Source organism: Lepisma saccharinum, chromosome 10 (genome assembly GCF_977018435.1).
Source record: "Lepisma saccharinum chromosome 10, izLepSacc3.1, whole genome shotgun sequence".
Lineage (NCBI taxonomy): Eukaryota > Metazoa > Arthropoda > Insecta > Zygentoma > Lepismatidae > Lepisma > Lepisma saccharinum.
Genome location: NC_139238.1, coordinates 64,316,278 through 64,338,303, shown reverse-complemented (window position 1 = coordinate 64,338,303; position 22,026 = coordinate 64,316,278). Strand labels below are relative to the sequence as shown.

General features: G+C 36.9%; 1 protein-coding gene across 1 annotated transcript in view; it reads right to left on the bottom strand.

Moving 5' to 3' along the window:
* Positions 1 to 22,026, bottom strand: part of LOC145994132 (pseudouridine-5'-phosphate glycosidase-like) — a 170,708-nt gene that overhangs the window by 79,404 nt on the left and 69,278 nt on the right. The window contains exon 7 of the mRNA XM_083130222.1: positions 18,959 to 19,040. Coding sequence (XP_082986348.1) covers positions 18,959 to 19,040 — 82 coding nt within the window. The remainder of the gene's footprint in view (positions 1 to 18,958; positions 19,041 to 22,026) is intronic.

Sequence of the window (22,026 nt, the reverse complement as noted above, 5' to 3'; positions counted from 1 at the left end):
GAGCATCGTAATGCAAACATGGCCACATATAATTTGATCGAAATCTTGAATACGATCGTCGTTGTAATAAATTTTAACATGTTTCAAGTAACGAATTAATTCTGTAGGGGGTACACCTCCGAAAGAATCGAAAATAAAAGCATTGTCATTTTGTTTATAATAGCATATCCAGTGAGTACCAACGTTTTCGAACTTGTCCAAATTCACCACGCCACATTCTCGAGAGCGAGGACTACCTTTAGGGAGAGAATCAGACATGAAAACCCCCCTGAAGTGTTTAATTTTAAATATTTCAATTAAAGATTCAATGTCTTGGTTGGTAAGAGGTTCTTCTTTTTTTTAAATTTTCTGAGTGCTCTAGACTTCACACCTTTGTCTATTTTTTTCTCCATGGCAAGATTGTGACGCTTTTGCTCTTCTAGTCTGCCTTATTTTTTCGAATCAATTACAGTTTTGGCAATAGCAGCACTACCCCCAGCCAAGCTCCCAACTGCCCCCAATGCAGCCAGGATAGCTGGAATGCTAAATATAAATCCTCCACTGTGTGTTATCTTTCTTGTATTTTGCAATCGTTTTAATTGTGGCGTACTGAGTAATAATTTCATTCCATTTCCTTTGGCTATACATTGCCTCTTCTTTTCTTGTTGTTTTTTAGTTAAAATTGAATTAAGTTTTAAATTTTTAAGATCATGATGTGGTATTTGGTATACAACTCCTTTTGGTTTCATGTTGTTGTTGTTATTATTATTATTTTTCAGGGTATTTATATTACAAACCCCACCCTATTTTTTGTTTTGTATTCATAGCAATGGTTGTACCCAACGCTGTTATTTTTTCACCCAAAGAAGCATCTCTGCTTGTTAATCTTCCAAAAGTTGCCTCTTCTAGTTTTTGATCAGCTACATGACGATCATTCAGATCTTTGTGTGTGTTGTATGCAATATCATGTTCTTTACAAGCTGCATTCAGAGGATTAATACCCCTGTCCCCTCTTTCTATTCGTTTCTCAAGTTTTGTACCAGGACCACAATATTGGTAACCAGGTACGTGTAACTCGAACGGAAGTTTATTAATAATATCATTCACTAAACCTCGACCCTCTGATATATTCCAGAATTTAGGAGGTAAAGTATTGATAATTTTAATTAAGTATCCTATACCTTTAGGATCGTTTACAATAAAATTAGCTAATTTGTCACTAATCATGTTTACAATACCTATTTTTTCATTATGGAAATTATTGTTCCCAGCATTTTCCTCCCCTGCTATAACCAGCAACCTATATATAAGTTTTCTCACATCGTTTACCCACACAAATTCCTTAGGTAGAGTATTGTATTGTATTGTTTTATACCACTACCAGTTTTTAGTTGATTCCAGATAGGTTTAATCAGATTTTTGTATTTATCCCCGCTGCTCGATTTCACACGCTTTTGACTGGCATCGTTATTTTGGCACAAAGCATCAGAGAGTGTCAAAATTTCAGAGTAACTTTGATAATCATCATCTGTAAAATTTTTTGGTTGTTTTTTTGGTAATGAGTTCCCATAGCCCTACGGTACCAGGATATCTGGACCAGCTGTTTCTCCCACCCAAATTAATTTTTATGTTGTCCCCTTCACATGTTACTTTAGACTTGCCAATTTTTCATACCACACATTCATTAGCCTCCATAGTTGGATACAAACCAAATACTTTCATCTCTTTCGAATTTTCCAGTACTCAGATAATCCCTTGCCAAGGAACCTAACTCGATTTTCTCTGATTCTTCGATAGCTGCTTTAGCAGGTGGTTCCTTAAGTACCAGGGGTGTGTGGATACTAGATAATGGCGTAGGAGGAAAATCTGCATAATTTTTAGCAGTAAGAGGTACCAATTCATTGATGAGGTTTTTATTTTTTCTGTCACACCCTTAAACTCTTTACCAAGACCACTGATTGCATCGATAATAGGTTGGTCTTGACGCTTGTGTTGTTCGTAAAAACCTCGATTATCTGATTTCCAACCTTTGAAACGTTTGGACAAGTACTCTCGTAATTTCGAATTATCTTCTATTTTATGTTTCGTCATATTTATTTTTTGATTAATGGTTATTTTATATCGTTTCAACGTTTAAAAAGTCGTTGATTTTATTTCTAAACTTACCATTGTTAGGTTTCCGGGTCATGTTGATAGTAACAAATCCAAAATCGTCGCTGTTCCAACAAGATGAACAAAATTTTGAAAATTGGTTGTAATTTAAGTCTCCTCCCACATAATCATCGTATACATGTTTGAAATTAGTATGATCTTGACGAAACAAACCGATTAAGTTTGTATTATCTCGTAGTAATTGTTTGGGAATTTTGGAATAAGTTTGAGCTAAATAAAACCAGTCTATTTCTTTGTGACAACCCTGTGTAAAAAAATTTCTAATTTCATTTTGATTTTCCAGAATAACATCATCAAACACTACAACAGAATTTTTCAAATATTGGTCGAGAGGTTTTATTGTTGATGCAAATGTAGCTATGCCCAATCCCTCGTACAGCTTCATGAGTTGTTGGTATTTCGGTTGTTCTAAACTCTTTGAGAACACATACAAGTGTCTATTTTTCCAATCTAGCCAATTGGGGGCAAGCAAGAAATTATCAACCAGCAAAGTGGTTTTTCCACAACCTGATGGGCCTGCAATAAGGCATCTTATGTTATCAGGTAACAACTCTCCATTTTTTTTATTAGTTTCCACTACATCTGGTAAACGCTGTACCACATTCCATGTTGGTGTCAAAGAATCACCTGGTTTGCTTCTATCCAACTTTTGTCTGGCAGACCTAACCATTTCACATACAATTTATTATTTTTCTTCTTCAATATTTTCTCGATTACATATGTATCTCGATATTTTGTTTTACTAAGTTCCTCTTCATAAAATCTCCCTTTCAATATTTTGTTATGATTATCTTTTATTATATATGTATGTATTTCTATTCCCTGGTAAAACTTGAACCACTGAGAAAAACTCCGTACTCCAATTTTTAGTAAAACCTTTCTCAAATAACTGTTTATATTTACTAATCCTTACCTGATCCCCTATTTTAAACTTTGGCTTCTTGGTAGTATATTTATACTTTTTACAATAAACAGTAGAAATCAATCGTTGCTCATCAGATTTGGTTACCTCAGCAGGTTTCATGTGAATAGTACTGTGTACTGTATTGTTGTAATCATGAACTAGCTCGGGTAAAATTTGCACCCACTTATAATTGCCTTGTAGAGTAAATTGTCTCCACATGCGATTTTTTAATGTTCTGTTGAATCGTTCCACTATACTAGCTTTCAGATCACTGTATGTAGAATAATGTTTAATATTATGTTGTTGCATTAACTTAGCAAATGTAGAATTGTAAAATTCTTTCTATCTGTTTGTAAATATTTTGGTATCCTTCCCTCACTAAATATCGACTTAAAAGCCTTGGTAACACAAGTACCAGTCTTGGATTTTAGGGGAACAGCCCATGCATATTTGCTAAAGGTATCAATAACTGTAAGCATATATTTGCAACCATGATTGATCTTATCCATTTTTTTAAAAATCCCCCTTGGAGGGGCCATGTCGATCAGATCAGCCTGGAAGAATTCATTTATACCTTTTGTTACTACACTTAATCGCTTGTAATTGCGACGGGCTGGTTTGTGTAATTCATGAACTATATCTTGTCTTGACATCGAGTTCAAAGTGAGAATATCGCATAAAATGGATTGTCCTCAGGGTATAACCGCTTTATTTGAAATACTAGCTTGTCACCAATTTCAATATCAAAAACTAATAATTGTTCGTCGTCATGTACTTTATATTTATTGGTAGACTCATCCCAGTATGCAATAGGTATTTGAACTGCCTTGTGTATACCATCTTTTCGCACTATAGTAAACTGAGGAACTTCAATATGTTTTCCATGTTTTAGAAAACTAAACTTCAGAAATCGTAAACTACCATCAACAAAAAATTCATGTACCCGAGTGTACGGATATAATTTGTAAACATTGCCAGAATTGACGTACGTCCAGTGCCCTCGAGCATTTGGAATACTTTGTAACCTAACAATTTCCATAGAATAAAATTGACGAGTATCTACGTCATCTAGTCTGCTTAATACCGGTTCCAAGTGTTCGTTGATAGTACGAACCAACTCATCGTAGCTAGGTTTGATTTTTACATCAACATACAGTTGTTTATATTCCTCTTTGAGATCGTGAAGTTGAGTAGCAAAACCTGATAAAGCAGTATCCTCGTCAACATGAGACCAAATACTATTCAAGTGAACAAGAAGTAACCCTTTCAATTGATGATAAATTTCTCTAAATACATCCATGTTTACTGGAATTCTCTCTACAGGCTGATTATGTTGTTGCTTCTTAAACCCAAAAATATTCATGACGTTTTATTTTATATTAGCTATTTTTTTATTATATATAAAATATATATTTGTACTAAGTATAAAAAAATAATAAGTACATATAGTAAAAAAATATCACCCTGTGCTTAGCACATGAAAAAATATATAGAGGAGCACTGCAACAACACGTCCGTACTCTTCAAACACTCTCACGATACTGACTGATCTGTAATGCGAAAACTCTTTAAGTAACCTAAGCGCGGACCGCGTTGAAAACATCCGAAACAGTAAGCCAATCAGAAGACACCACATCATCGTTATTACGTCATAACCAACAAATCAGAAGACACCACATCATCGCATTACGTCATAACCAACCAATCAGAAGACACCACATCATCGCATTACGTCATAACCAACCAATCAGAAAACAACACATCATCGCATTACGTCATAACCAACCAATCAGAAAACAACACGTTAGATACGGGTTCATCATAATATTGCGTAATAACTTGTTGCGCAACATGATGCAATAGAAGTAGACCGGAAGTAAATTTGTGTGGGTGTGGGTGTAGGTGCAGGTGTGGGTGGGTGTGGGTGGGTGTGAGTAAGTGTAGGTGTATGTGGGGGTGGATGTGGGTGGGTGTGCGTGGGTGCGCGTGGGTGTGCATGGGTGTGCGTGGGTGTGGGTGTGCGTGGGTGGGTGTGGGTGGGTGTAGGTGTTACGTACTTTAACTCGAAAGAAATTATGACACCCGTACCAAGTACGAGGTGAAAAATCACAGATTTGCAATAGTATAAAATCGACAAAAACATCATCAAAATAGGTTTTCCATTGTGCTTAAATTAATAAAAATAATAGGCCTCGTACCAAGTATTGATTTGAAGGAATCCAATCATACTACTGACAAGGGATTCCTACGTTGTTAGGTTAGGTCTGTTATGTTTGGTTCTATTAGCATAAATACACTGATTTTTGATTCGGTTTATTTAACTTCGCTTTTTGTGCCAGTTTTGGCTAATTTTCGAAGATGGGGATGAGTGATGATATGATAACATTGATGAATAGACACTCACAAACATCTATGCCCAGGCCAGGATTCGAACCCGGGACCCCTGTCGTTGTAGCGCGTTGTGCTAACCATAAATACACTGAAAATGTATTATTTACTCTAAGAGAACTAAACCCTGCTAGCCTAACCTAACAACGTAGGCATTTAGTCTAACGATTAAAGCATTCCCCGGTGACGTTAGAACGCAAGGTTTCTGAAGTGTTGTCCGATAAGGGAGACCCGCTGTAACGCTCTGTAAAAGACCAATTGTAACGCATCTGTGAATGCCGGGGGTTGTGGCGAGCTCCTGTAATCCAGCTGCTTGGAGGCTTGTACTTCTGGACGGGTTCCTAGTTTGGAGCAGCCAAACGCCTTCTAACACTTCGCACTGGTACCGCGAGGTCCCGGAGTTGCTGCCGGTTCACTTGAGGATCAAGTGAGCAGAAAATATCCCCTCCTCACACCTGTCTTCGGTTCCTCTGCGAAGTGTAAGGTTGGGGAACTCGGACAGTAGTACTCAATTTTTTCCCCGTCGTCAATCAGAGTCACCTAGTAGCAAACGGTAGCACTGCATAGGACAGGCTTTCGAAGGAAGAAGCATAGGTCGTAGGGTATGAAGCGAGACATCCTCCATGTTTGATTATTTGGTGGAAGTAATGTTGGGCCTTTTTAGTGAATCTGAAATTGTAATGCAATTTTAAGAACTGTAATGGAGTTTAAATTAAGTGTAAACCTACAAGGGCAGTGTCCCTTGGTACATAAGGTTTAGCATAGCGCGGTGGCAAAAGTTTCAAAAAGTGTGTGGGGGTCAACTGCTCCCCTCGCCCCCCCTACCTAATCGCCGCCACTGTACAGTGTCTCTCAAAAGTTTTAGGACAACGACATTTTAAACTAGGCAACCCAATTTACACAAGGCGTTGGTGGGTTGCGTGTAGAGTTAGGCTCAATTTCAGGGTTGCCACATGCACAATAGATATTTATAAAATACGCGAAAGAAATAAAAACAAGTATTATTGCATAAAATTATTAAAAATATCACTATTATATCGCAAGAGACAAAATTCTTTCTCAAGGGGAAAAAATAGGTTTTCTAGTATTTCATCGCTGATGAGTCTACAGAATGGAAAAGAGGTGAGAGAAAACGAGAGGTGACAAAGGACAGGAGAAAGAGAAAGCGAAACGAGAAGAGGAAAAGTAGAGGAGAGAAGAAAGAGAGGATAGACGAGGAGAGGAGATGTAGTGTGGGGATTGGAAAAGATTCAAGGAGAGATGAGGAAAATGGAGCAAAGAAGAGAAAAGAGAAGGAAAACGAGATGAGAGAAGAGGAGACGAGAAGAGGGGAGTGGAGAGTAGAGTAAAGGAGAGAAAAAGAGAAGAACGAAAATAAGAGGAGAAGAGTGGAGTGGAGTAGGAAATCTAAGACAATAGAGGAGATACGAGGAGTGGAGATGAGTGGGATGGAGATAAGATGCGAGAAAAGTAGGGAAGGCGATATGAGATAAAAGCAGAGCAGAAGGAGGGGAGAGAAGAAGGAGAAGAGAAGAACAGAAGGGATTGAAGATAAGAGGTAGTTGCAGAAAATATCGTCTCAGCGTCAAGAATTGACGCATTGGTCAAATGATCGACTTGAAACATTCAATAACATTTTGAAATGTATTGGAGAATGTATTAGATCGGTTCTAAATGACTTTTGGCTTAGTTCAGAGCAAGGTAAAATCTTCCATGTAAGATCTTTGATTTTACCTGCGATTATACCACTAAAAACATGAATGTAATTTTAATATTTATAAGAATTATCCAATTTTTGTCCACTTCTCGCTTCGTTGAAATGGAGATTTTGTAATTTAATATTTCCCCTCCCCCCATCGTTAATTCCAAACTGAATCATTCCGTTTCACACTGCGTGGACAATGAACACAATGGGATAGGTCTGAAACTTACGAAAATTTTCTCCCACCATCAGATTGACAGTCCTGAACGGTAAACACTACCCTACAAGCTTTCGCTTCTGAAAGTAAGTAGAAGGAGCTGACCAATGTGAAATGTAGATGTAACTCTCCTCCGACATGTAATGTGCAATCAATACTTGTTTGTAACAAAGAAAACGAAGGTAGTACGACTCGGCGAAAACATTTAATGGAGAATTGCACATGATGAGAACTTTTCATTCGATATTTGCGGAGGTATCCTTGCATTGAACTCGAGTGGGAAAAGGGGTAAAATTAGTATGTCCTGAATATCCACAAATATAAATAGTTATTTCATTAATATTTGTCAATGTCTTTGAAGGAGTACACAATTATCGCTAGAGTATCATAATTGACGATCTTATACATGAAATTATCCCTTTGAACGTGTATCAATTCATTTATTTGTTTATTTCTTTTATAACTTCCATATGCAGAACAATGTAGCCACTATACACTGCTATTACAAATAATGTTACCATGCTCTTGTTTAATAGAAGGGGATTTTAAAAAAAAAGAATAAAAAGAACACCTAGTATGGAGGACCTGGGACCGCAATCAATGCTTTCAAGAACTCTAACCAATACACTCGCCCTTTGTTTCTCTTGGTGCAACAGTTCTTAATTATTCTGTCGCGTCAATATTGTAAACGTTATCCTGCAAAGGGAAGTCCAATACTCTGATATAGCTCTGTACTTCTAGAATTACTCTATACACATGCATTTGAAATTTAACTCTGAATTTATTTCTTCGTTGTTAGTATATCTAAGCTTGTGAATATATTTTATAGTATGTAATTTTATAACGGTTACATGAACATCTACGAAATTTGTTCTTTATAATAACCTCCGGTTGACCAAGTTGCCAATATAAAGAAATGGAATATAGATTGTCTTCGAGCTTACATTGTTAAAAAGGAGCGGATACACGTATTACTATCCCAATAGTTATCCCAATACTCATTCAATAAGGTTTCTTGTTTGTCAGAAATTATCACTTAAACTATTGCATGTTGAGCTAGTGCACACCTAGCCGCCTCTGATGAAATCTATCATTCTTCAGATTCTCTTTAAAATTCGACTCTGGTCACTTGTAACTTGCTGGGTGCAGACACTGTGCATCGACACACCATGTTTTGCGATAAGAAGCGACCTTCAAAGCGTGAGTGAGTCACTTTGAACGTGAGCAAGCTACGCTACCAAGCTTGTCTGCCTTTGAAAACCAAGTCGCTTTTTTTTCACCGTTCCCGAACGCGATTGCTATTGTAGAAGTATATATTCTCTCAAAAGAGCAAGAAAGGAAATTCTACCAATGTTCTCCCGTCGTATAAAACCAAATATTATCTATTAAACGAAAAGTTCACGATTGTCAATAAACCTATCTGAGCATAAGGTGGATGTAAATAATAAATTTAATAGAAAGATTCTCCAAAATTTCTCTCCCACTGTCTACGTCAGGCCAGTATCCGGGGGGGCATGGGGGGTCATGCCCTCTCGAAACCTGGAATATTTAAATTTGAACCTATCAATAACTACGAAAATAATATTGTCGATATTAGAAATGTGTAAAAATTTTAATTTTGTTCTTACCTAAATGAATCTTTTTCTTGCGCAAAAGTCTTCAGGGTGCAATATTGGATGGTTTTAGTTTTATAAAGAAAGGCTAGCAGACGTCCGATTCACCGATTTAGTCAGGACAGTGCGTTACTTTCAATCCCTGTCCTGACTTTTTCGAACTGCAATCGTGATGCGAGAATGTCTCTTTATTATTGTTTTTCTCTTAACTCGAAATTAGACATGTTCTTTATTGTGATAATAATTCCTAGTACGCAACATTTAATTTATAAATATATTATTTTCTAAACATAGAATTATCATGACTTTTCAATGGCGCTCGTACTATTTGAACTATTTTGTAATATCTGTCTCTCTCTCTCTCTCTCTCATATATATATATATATATTTATATAAAATTTGGGTCTGGCCCCTCCCTCAAAGAAATCCTGCGTTATTTTTAACCCAATTAAAGGAATGTGGAAGAATTTAAATGAAATAAAAAGAGCAGAACTACTGTTGCTCTACTTTAAAAATTGTTGTTCTTCGAGGAAGAAAAATAAGAAGGATTTACTCTAGCACCTTAACACAGTGTCCCACGAGTCTCTCTTAACAAATACTGTCAAATGTGCAAATGTGAAGTGATTTTATGAATAAAAATTTCCGCGTCATTACGTCTAACTTTGCGCAAATTTGGTAGTTCGCAAACGAAGTAATTATTTCATGTTACCTTACGCAACAGCAAATACATTTCATAAGACTGTCCTGAACACGAGACTTGCATCAGTAAACAAGCATTACGTCTGTTGCAGTATCACAGGAAAAGAACATCGTCCTGCAATGTTCAAGCCTCTAGATATTTTCCATTAATAATGTTTAATAAAATAAAAGTAGGTTAGAAGAAATAAGTCGCATTTTCACAACTACCAATATTCTCTTTTATCTTCATCACTTGAAAATTATTTATCGAAGATATCTGCTGTGCTACAAGAAAGCAATTCAAAATTAAAGTAAAAGTTCAACTACATGTATACCCAACTTCATTTACAATATTGGAGAGACAGTATACTTAAAAATTGTTGTTTCAATCGAAAGTAAGGGCGTGATGTAGTGGTTAGAGTTCTTGAAAGCATTGATTGTGGTCCCAGGTTCGATCCTCCTTAGGAGGTGTTCTTTTTTTAATTCTCCTTTTATTATAAACAAGAGCATGATAACATTATTTGCAATAGCAGTGTATAGTGGCTACATTGTTCTGCATATGGAATTTATAAAAAAAAAATCAAATAAATGAATTGACACACGTTCAAAGGGATAATTTCATGTATAAGATCGTCAATTATGATACTCTAACGATAATTGTGTACTCCTTCAAAGACATTGACAAATATTAATGAAATAACTATTTATATTTGTGGATATTCAGGACATACTAATTTTACCCCTTTTCCCACTCGAGTTCAATGCAAAGATACCTCCGCAAATATCGAATGAAAAGTTCTCATCATGTGCAATTCTCCATTAAATGTTTTCGCCGAGTCGTACTACCTTCGTTTTCTTTGTTACAAACAAGTATTGATTGTACATTACATGTCGGAGGAGAGTTACATCTACATTTCACATTGGTCAGCTCCTTCTACTTACTTTCAGAAGCGAAAGCTTGTAGGGTAGTGTTTACCGTTCAGGACTGTCAATCTGATGGTGGGAGAAAATTTTCGTAAGTTTCAGACCTATCCCATTGTGTTCATTGTCCACGCAGTGTGAAACGGAATGATTCAGTTTGGAATTAACGATGGGGGGAGGGGAAATATTAAATTACAAAATCTCCATTTCAACGAAGCGAGAAGTGGACAAAAATTGGATAATTCTTATAAATATTAAAATTACATTCATGTTTTTAGTGGTATAATCGCAGGTAAAATCAAAGATCTTACATGGAAGATTTTACCTTGCTCTGAACTAAGCCAAAAGTCATTTAGAACCGATCTAATACATTCTCCAATACATTTCAAAATGTTATTGAATGTTTCAAGTCGATCATTTGACCAATGCGTCAATTCTTGACGCTGAGACGATATTTTCTGCAACTACCTCTTATCTTCAATCCCTTCTGTTCTTCTCTTCTCCTTCTTCTCTCCCCTCCTTCTGCTCTGCTTTTATCTCATATCGCCTTCCCTACTTTTCTCGCATCTTATCTCCATCCCACTCATCTCCACTCCTCGTATCTCCTCTATTGTCTTAGATTTCCTACTCCACTCCACTCTTCTCCTCTTATTTTCGTTCTTCTCTTTTTCTCTCCTTTACTCTACTCTCCACTCCCCTCTTCTCGTCTCCTCTTCTCTCATCTCGTTTTCCTTCTCTTTTCTCTTCTTTGCTCCATTTTCCTCATCTCTCCTTGAATCTTTTCCAATCCCCACACTACATCTCCTCTCCTCGTCTATCCTCTCTTTCTTCTCTCCTCTACTTTTCCTCTTCTCGTTTCGCTTTCTCTTTCTCCTGTCCTTTGTCACCTCTCGTTTTCTCTCACCTCTTTTCCATTCTGTAGACTCATCAGCGATGAAATACTAGAAAACCTATTTTTTCCCCTTGAGAAAGAATTTTGTCTCTTGCGATATAATAGTGATATTTTTAATAATTTTATGCAATAATACTTGTTTTTATTTCTTTCGCGTATTTTATAAATATCTATTGCGCATGTGGCAACCCTGAAATTGAGCCTAACTCTACACGCAACCCACCAACGCCTTGTGTAAATTGGGTTGCCTAGTTTAAAATGTCGTTGTCCTAAAACTTTTGAGAGACACTGTACAAGGGATATGGTTTAGAAGTGTTGTGTGGCAATTGTAGAGGAAATTATGATTAGAACAGTAAGACTAATGTATTTCGATTTCCTCAAGACGTTGCCGAAAGAGGGAAATGGATTAGGGTAATTCCACGTAATTTTGTCCCTACGATCAACTCCAGAGTAAGTAACAGATATTATATTTACAAATAAATTAGAGGAATAGTTTAGTTCATAATGTAAAGATTTAATGTGCACGAAATGGGCATCTAACATACTTTTAGTTTTGGTCAAGTTTTACTTGTTTCTTGTAAACATTTTTTTGATCACCAGTACCGAATTAGTAAACCTAACCAAACTCATGTCTTTAGAAATGTCAAAAAATTTAGCCGGAATTATCAAATATGGTTAACGTTAAATGATTGTTTATGGTTGAAAAATGAATTGTTCAACGTTATAAAATATTGTTAATCTACCAAAGCAGTTTGTGCTTCGATAACATAATGTAAATGTCATATAGTGTTCGTTATCAACACTTCCATATAATTTACACAAGTGGGTCTCCCCGATGGCGCAGTGGTAGCGTCCTAGCCTTGTAATCGAGGGGTCCCGGGTTCGATACCCGGTGGAGGCATATAGTGGTTCGGATCCCACTTTAAACTGTAGGTCCAGTCCCGATTAGCCTTACTGTGCATAAAGTGGACTTAAAACACCAAATCAATCAATCAATTTACACAAATTTTCAGTTTCAAAATATGCTAAAGAAAAAGATGATAGAAGTGGGCAAAATTTAAAAATGTGCACATTTATATTCTTATTTTTAGCCCGCTTTCTGCCTCTTTAGGTTAATCGGAGATAATGGAAGGCAAGTTGATACTTATGTTATGCATTGAAATTCAAGGTACACTGTGTAACAACAAGCACTTTGATGGAATATTTGTGTGTGCAATTATAAAAGAATATATTGTTTGTGTTTCGAATAAACGTTTTCACACGAAAAGCATACTTTTTACCGAGTTATGTGAATAAGAAAAATAGCAATTTTCTTTCACTTTGTTTTTCTTTAGTGATTTAACTAATTTCTTTACTTGCAAGTGTATAAATTAATTTGACTCTACAAACTTTTGTGTGACAATTTTTTGGTATTTCTAATCAAAATGATTGAGAAACTTTCACTGATGTTTGGTTATTGGAAACAAACAACATCGCCAAAAAGCCCAACCTAACCTTTTTGGATAGTTGCCAAATTGTCAACCCAACCTCTTTAGTTAGTTGCCAAACTGTCAACCTAACCTTCTTCTTTAGTTGCCAAACTGTCAACCTAGCCTTTTTCGTTAGCGCAAGCAAATATTTTTTTTCTGTGTATCAATCGTAACCTGAATCCTTAAACCTATTTGTATAAAGTTTTGGTTCAAATAAAGGAAAAATAGCATAGCTACTACTATTTAGACTTGATGATTTCATGCTTGATTATTGTTATTTAGCGTCGCTTTTCTACCATTTTTGGCTAATCTCAACAATGAGGAAGAATGATGATATGATGAAATTGATGAAGGAGCACTCACAAAGAACATCCATGCCGAGAACAGGATTCGAACCCGGATCACCTGGGGTTGTAGCACGCTGTGCTAACCTCTCAGCCACGGAGGGCGACTCTGACGCCAGGTGACCCACAGGAAAGAAAAATATTTCCCTTTCAATAACACTTGAGGACAGGTTAAGTAACTAAATACTGTAGACGTGCATTGTTAATAAATTTGAAGAGCTTTCCCGGTTTGTTCATTCTATGCTGTTGAAAATGAATGTCATACCCGCCTGTGGTCTTTTTACTGCCTGGCATTTTAAATCTCACACCATGGCTTTGCTGAAACTTTTCATGGTAACCACACACCTGTATTTCTACATTTTTTAAAAAAAAGTAAAGTGCTCCCCTGTGCTTTGCACAACGCCATAAAGGCATATAGGAGGTGTGTAGTTAGGGCCCCACACTTTCTTTATATCGACCGAAGATGTGGGTGATGTGATCAGCAGCAGCCGAAGGCTGAATCTCGCTCTGTAGTAAATAAAAAGACTTTTCTATTCTATTCTATTCTGACCGCCTTTACCCTCCAGGTCACAATTGCTGCATGATTTCTATTCTCCTAAAATTCTGCTTGTATAAAGCAAGTACTTAATGGGCAATTCCACGGAAATGTCAACCTCCAGTCCAAAAACTGAAAAGCTTTGTACATAAAAATGAAGATGATATCATACAAGAGTTATACTTGTAGTTAATGGAACATGCCGTTGTTTCATTAAAAACAATACGGCAGGTGGTTAGAAACAGTATTTTTCAAGATGGCCGCAATATACATGGCATGATATGTTAATTGCGCATTTTAACGATTCACGAACTCACTGTATATGGCAAGAAGGAACTAACGGTAAGATTAATGTGCCCTAGAAGAACAAATTCGTGTATTTCGCTACGTTATTGTGTGTATGTAAACTGAGATATACACGTATTTTAATACATAAGGCAAAATGGTAATTCAGTCACAATTTTTCAGTTTTTTTCCATAAAAATACATAATTCAGCCTCCCATATTATATATATATATTACTTAGGTATTACCTAGGTATAATGTGAAGGCGTGGGAAATATTCCATTTTAGAACAGCACACACGAATTTCTTGTTATTTAGTGCAAAATTTGCGCAAATGATTTTTATTTATTTGTTTTTCTTTAGAATTTATGATTATTTTAAAAACAGATTTTAAGACCAGATAATAATTCTGAAACATATAAAGCTCTGAACCTTGTTCTGGGCTATTTTGAATTTAATGGAACGGAAAATCAGGAGTTCGAAATGTGAAAATTGTGAACAAAGCATTATGATACATCACAAACATCATGTGGAGCAATTTGCAGATGTCACTGGTAATTCCATCACATACAGAAGGTACTTCCGTCACAGTGATGTACAGCCATTTTATGAACATTGCTGCACATGTGAGTAGCAGTGACGCAGGAAGGGTTGCTCACAGGTACCCATTGATATGAGGTTGGATGAGCCCTGGAGCCCGCAGGAAAAATTCCAACCAATTGTTAGACGCCTTATGGACTAGACCACCGCGGCTTCTTGGATGAATTCCATACTTTGATTATTTAAATTTATTTCAATATATTTTCTTGTTTTTATGGATTTTCTTCACACTTGAAATGTCTCACCTCGTTAACTAGACAATTATTTCGTAACAATGAAACAAAAAAAATGTTCCTAGAATTTGTTAAAAATCGAATGACTATATTCATTTTCCGGAATGTCTGGAGTAAGAGAGCGCGAAAGTGTTCTTGGCGAACGTTGAAGGGTGCGTGCCTCGCCCAATGAACGCGCAGAGGGGAGGGGCATGCGCGGGAGGAGGCGACTCGACTCATTCGCGGTCCAGTAGTTCTGTAGTAAACATGTCAGCTCGCATCAGGAGAGCGCCGCATAGTGTTGACTGTGTTCGAGAACCTATTTGCACGAGGTAAAACAGTAAATGAATGCGTTTTGGAGACAGCTGCCCTAACGGGAATTGGGAAATCCACAGTTTATAATATCCGGAAGGAAGCGAAACAATCGGGAGAAAAGGATGGAACATCCCTGTTGGAAACGCCGGGCAAGAAGCATCCGAAACGAGCTCAACGATTTGCACACTTCGATAAGTTTGCGCTAGAAGCATTACGAAGGCTCATTCACAGGGAATTTTGGATTTTTAAGGTGGCAGTTGTGCAAAAAAAAAAAATACATGTATAAACAAATAAATTATGTACCATTTACAGGCCAACAACTGGCGTTCTTGCATTGCATTGCATTCTTAAAAGACAATAAACGCGCGATATTATTTGTCTAAAACAATACACTGGCCAATGTTGAGAATAAAAGAAGAAATTGGCAGCAGAAAGCGTTTTACTTTACGGCCGTTACACCGAGCAGCACTTCGTTGCTTTCATCCCGCACCCTTCCCCATCAAGTCTGGCCCCGCCCACAAGCTTTCCCCTCTGCGCGTTGCTACTCCAGACATTCCGGAAAAGTGGTATAGAAACTAATTTCGTTCTATTACTTTCATAAATATATTTATGTAGATCTCTACTATTTAATAGTAGTAATTAAATTATTTAATTAATTATAAGTATTATTGATCAATTCATTATGAGTATTATTAATCAATTCAAGTCTAGTAAAACAATGGTAATGTGAATTTGGAGAAAGTTTCCCTTCCGTTCTTCTCTTCTCCTTCTCCTGCTCCTCTCGGGAGAGAGAGAGAGAGAGAAAGGAAAGAATGAAAGCTCTCTCTCTCTCTTTCGGAAAGAAGGAAGGAAAGAAAGTAACCTCCCTTTGATGAAATCCTGCGTAAGCTACTGTTGAGCCTAGGCACATATCTAGAAACATATTTCGGGGGGTCCGAACCAAATGTCTCAGTAATAATAATAATAATGTTTACATTAAAATACTTATATCAAATTAAATTAATACTAATTAATATTTTTATTATTACATGAATAGGTAAAAAGGCCGATTAAGAATAGAGATATAACAGCTTGCTTGTAGTTAAAATCAGCATAGTATGTAAAAGCAAGTGCCTTGTAAAGAAATTAATGTCAAATATATGGAGAAATTACTATTTATTTCATAAGAAAAAAGGACGTTAGGTCCAATTGGCGAAAAGTAAAGTTCCCGACTAAATTTTATGCATATTATCATAAATAGTAATGTACAAGCAAAATCTTTGGTTCTGTCCTTCAAAGCCATGTGATCCCAATATGATTATTTACACTATCCGTGGTTACATTGTTATGAGGTTAAGGGCTTATAACCAGGATGACGATCGATAGGCACTAAAAACTCTCAAAATAGGGGGAAGGCAAAATAGCACCCAATAATACAAAATGGGCACTAAAGTGGATAAACATCGACAGATTATTTTCCAGGATTAGGCATTCAGAAAGGAGTTTTCAGCGAAATAGGCACTTGGTTACAACTAAAAGTAGAAAAGCAGCCAGAACAGAAGTCATGCATTTCTCCAAGAATTGCCTGAAACGTAAAACCCAACATAAAAACAGGTTTTATAGGCAAGGAACGAAAAGGCATTTTAGGACAAATCCTCACCCTACTTATGACCTGTATGTGCCATATTGTACCTACCAATATTACTTGGCAACCCTGTCGGAACGCAAGTACGCATGCGCAGAAGTCTCCTGTGCTTAGGCCGATGAAAATCTGGCAATCAATCTGCCATGGCAGTCTATATTCCTTGCTGCCATGAAACGTTGGCTGGTTCAGACACGAATTGCGGCAGTGGAGGCGTTCACTGAGAAGCATGGGTGTAACTTGGCGGGGGCAAAGGGGAGCGTTTGCCCCCCAACATTTTGAGCTTTATTAAAATTTAGAAGTTAGGGATACTTTCGTTAACATAACATAAAACCTGAGGAGCCAAGTAATAAATAAAAAAATATTTATGATTTCTCAAATGTAACAGTTATTTAGCATATAATCCTGGACACTATTTTCATTGAATGAAAAACTTTTTGACTCTGCTCCCCCAAAAGTTAAGCCTCAAGTTCGTGCCTGCCTCCCCCCCCCCCCCCCCCAATGTTACGCCCATGTTGAGAAGCATCAGGACGTCAGAGAATACGCCTCCTCCGACTTGGCCATTGCTCTCTATCGTCAGACTCATCGTATCTTGATGTAACGCTCTGGCACGGGTTGATGGCGACCCTCATTGTACAGCATCTAGCAAAAGTCTTAGGACAGCGATATTTTAAACTAAGCAACCCAACTTACACAAGGCGTTGGTGGGTTGCCTGTAGAGTTAGGCTCAATTTCAGGGCTGCCACATGCACAGTAGATATTTATGAAATACGCGAAACTGTTAAGAATTTCAGTATTATATCACAAATGACAAAATACTTTCTGAATGAAAGAAAAACTACTCTCTACTCTGTTATCGCTGATGAGTCTACACAAAGGAAACAATGAGAGGAAACGAAAGGGGAAAAGGAGAGGAGAAAAAGGAAGGGAAGAAAAGAGAGGATAGAAGAGAAAAGGAGAACTAATGAGAAGAAAGGAAAGAAGATGAGGAAAATGGAGAAAAGAGGAGGAAAATGAGATGAGATATGAGTACATTGGCGAGGGAAGGAGCAGACGAGAAGAGGGGAGTAGATATTACAGTAGAGAGAAAAAAGAGAAGAACGAAGAGGAGAGGAGAAGAGTACAGTGGAGTCGGACATCGAAGACAGGAGAGGAGTGGAGAAGATTGGGATGGAGACAAGAGGCGAGAACAGGAGGAGAGGCGACATGAGATAGAAGGAGAGGAGAAGAATAGAAGAGACTGGAGACAGGAGGTGAGAAGAGGTAGTTGCATAAAATATCGTCGATTTTACCTGAAATCACACCACTAAAAACATGAATGTAATTTTCATATTTATAAGAATTATCCCTCTCAATTTTTCAGTTCGTTGAAATGGAGATTTTATTCTTTAATATTTCATCGTTGATGCCAAACAGAATCATTCCATTTCACACAGCGTGGACAATGAACGCAATGAGACATGTCTAAAACTTACGAAAAGTTTCTTGCACCGGAGGGGTTGACCATCACGTTGACAATCCTTAACGGTAACCACTACCCTACAAGCTTTCATTTCTGAAAGTAGGTAGAAGGAGCTGACAAATGTGAAATATATGTACACGTAGATGCAACTCGCCTCCTATATGTTGTTCTGTAAAGAATACTTCATTGTAACAAAGAAAACGAAGGTAGACTCGGCGCAAACATTTAATGCAAATTTGCACATGATGAAAACTGTTCATTCGATATAAGCGCAGGTATACTTGCATTTAACATGAGTGGAAAAATAAGTATGTCGTGAAATATCACAAATATAAATAGTTATTTCATTAATTTTTATCTATGTATATTCAGATATTCCTGTGTGTTCCTCTATTAAGGAGAATCTTACAACCAACCCCCATGGTGGAGCAGGTTGTAACATTACACGGTTACTTTTGTTCTCACAAACTGCTCATAGTTTGTTTGAAGTTATTGCATATTTTAAAAAAACAAGAAATATGTAGTTCGTTGTGTGTAAAATTTCATGTATGTACTGTCATGTACACATCGGCAATATACTCGAGAACAAAATGTGTTTCAAGCATACCCGCTCTTGTCTAATAATAAATAATAATAAACGTTCACTAACCTGGTTGATCCACTCCTTAAGGCCATCAATTCAACAGCCACTTGAGCAGCCATCTTAGCATTGTTCTTAATAAGTGCAACATCTAGCTTGCGTTAAGAAACATTAACATATTATTTTATATATTTTCCATGAACTATCTAACCTAAAATTCCAAGAACATATTCAAATATAAAATTTGGGAATAATACAAAATTTAATTGCTTTAGGCCATAGTATCAACCTGATTTCTGTAGTAGTTTTTAGACCTGTAGCAATGTTTCATTGTTCCTCAGAAATGTTCCAAGCTAACACTATGTACATACATTTGTACAGAGTGGTTAACGATGTAAGGCTCATTGTGTGCGTGTATGTAAAATCTTGTTACTGTAATCTTAAAACAGTTCAGAGGAATGGGAACAAAATGTCACTGCAAGAATAAACGTGCAAAAAAAAAAAAATGTTGTAATATACAACACGATTTGTATGAACGTTAAGCAAAGACACTGATACTCAGAACAGATGTAATTACACATTAGCCATCCTCACTGAAATTTGTGCATTCATAACTCTACGAATGTGGCAACAACCAGAGAGTATTCAAACAAATCACATCAATCACTGGATATACCCTTCACTAACAATGAAATATTCCATATGGTTCTGTACCCATTATGATATTATGTCATGTCATTTTCTACCTCTGAGGTTAATTACCTGCAGGGTGCGAAATCATTGGAGACTGGTGGGGAGCGAAAGAACCTAACAAACATCTAACATATTATATGAGCAGCCCAGGAGTAAAACTTGATAACCTACAGAGACATGAAACCGAGAAAAACGGTGAAATTTCGTCCATTACATTGGGGCTTATGGGCTACCCAGATGTTCCCTAGTGTTTGGAACTTCATTCACTATTGTACAGCAACTGGAGACTTTGCAGCAACTAAATCAAATCCTTACATTATCCTTCGTTCTTTTGTGGTTTTCTTTTCGATAGTCTCCTTAGTAAAGTATGTATGATGTTAAAAGGTAATTGCTTATTTTTATTGTTATAACAAAAACTCTCCTCCCACAATTTTTTGGTAGGGGGATTTTTTAGATCAAGATTGTTGAAGTGGGGAAATCTCCCCTGTCCCTCCAGGATTTTGCACCCTGATTACCTGCAGTGAAACATCTACCTAGGCATACTCAGGCTACAGTTGGAATGAAAAATATGTAAAGTTATTTCTCATTCCTTGCACTGCAGTGAGAAATTCAGGTACTGCTTCATGTACTCTTCTTGGTGTTGTAGTTGCTACTACCTACTACTATGTCATCCCCATCCTACCTTTGCCAGCCCCCGTGGCAGAGTGGTTAGCACATCGCTTTACGATACCAGGGGGTCCCAGGTTCGAATCCCGGCCTGGGCATGGATGTTTGTGAGTGTCCATTCATCAATTTCATCAAATCATCACTCATCCCCATCTTCAAAAATTAGCCACAAGTGGCATAAAAAGCGAAGTAAAATAAAGAAAATCAATCAATCAACATCCTACCTTTACTACAGCAATGGTGGCCCAGCTGGTAGAATGTCTGATTTGAATTTTTCCATCAATGCCCTGAATTGAGTACCTCTGAGGGTTCATCCAGCCTCTAATAAAATGGGTTCCTGGGGTAAATGGAGCATGGTGTTGATAACTTCACCTCCACAAAGGCTGATATCATATATACATGTGACCCCTTCTACCTCCACTCCCTCACTCCCATGTTCCTCTGACATATTGCAATGTGCAGGGGGCTTTTTAACATATCCTTACTAGATTTTTTACTTTCTGAGGGATATTAAATTCCTTTGTGGCTTAAATTACTTTTCTTTTTATAATCTATTTAAATTCCAACTATGTAGTTGCTTTCAAGGTGTCATGGGTTCGAACGCAGGTTGGATCCCATTTTAAACTGAGCATCCAGTCTCGATTAGTGAATCTGTGCATAAAGTGGACACAAACTTTCACTTTGAACCTTTATTAGAGCAAAATTCTTTAGTCTTTGCAGGTATTTGTCTCACTGTATGTATATGATCTGATGAGGCTTTTCAGATGTTTTCTTGAGGTTACTAATGCCTCTGTAGTTTTATGTTTTAAAGATGGTCTCCCTTCTCTTGTATGGGTCTTGCTTCCATTATTTTCAGATCTCTTCATTCATTGATTGATTTGGTTTATTTTACTTTGCTTTTCTGCCACTTTTGACCAATAACGAAAATGGAAGCAAGTAATGATATAATGAAATTAATGAAGGGATACTCACAAAGAAAACCCAGGCCAGGATTATTTACACTATCCGTGGTTACATTGTTATGAGGTTAAGGGCTTATAACCAGGATGACGATCGATAGGCACTAAAAACTCTCAAAATAGGAATAACTCATGTTTTTAATGTCACAGTTTCTCTTTACATATTATAAAAACTTTTCCTGCTCCACCAAAATAGGCAATTGTTAGTCTGGAGATTTTGATGAATCTCTAACTACATCTGGTAATCAGTTTCTTTTTGCAGTACTTACCTCCTGATTATATAGTCTGGAATAAAAATATTTATCATGGGAGTTTCACTTGTATTAAACACATTTCATTTCCTGATCTTCCTTACAACTTTAATATTCACACATCTTTCGAAGGATAATAAAACACATTTTTTCACTAATTACAATCGAAAGTATCCTTATTTGTGTTACTAAAAGTTATGTTTGTTTTTCATTTGAGTCGCACTGCCATCTAGTGTACGCTGTAGGAAATATAAGGTTTGGTGGTCAGTGCACACACAAATTCAGATTAAACAAAACACTCAGATCTGACGTTTGTGGTGGTGATCATCCAAACTAAAGCGTATTCAGTGGAATGTTTTTTGTAACGTTGATGCAACGTTATCACAACGTTGTTCCCCTACATACAACATTCATCATTAATACAACAAGCATACAACGTTGTGGCAACGTTATCACAACATTGTTCCCCTACATACAACATTCATCATAAATACAACATTCATACAACGTTGTGGCAACGTTACTGTGTTGACTGGGTGTATTAACCACCCCACCACGGAGGCCAGCT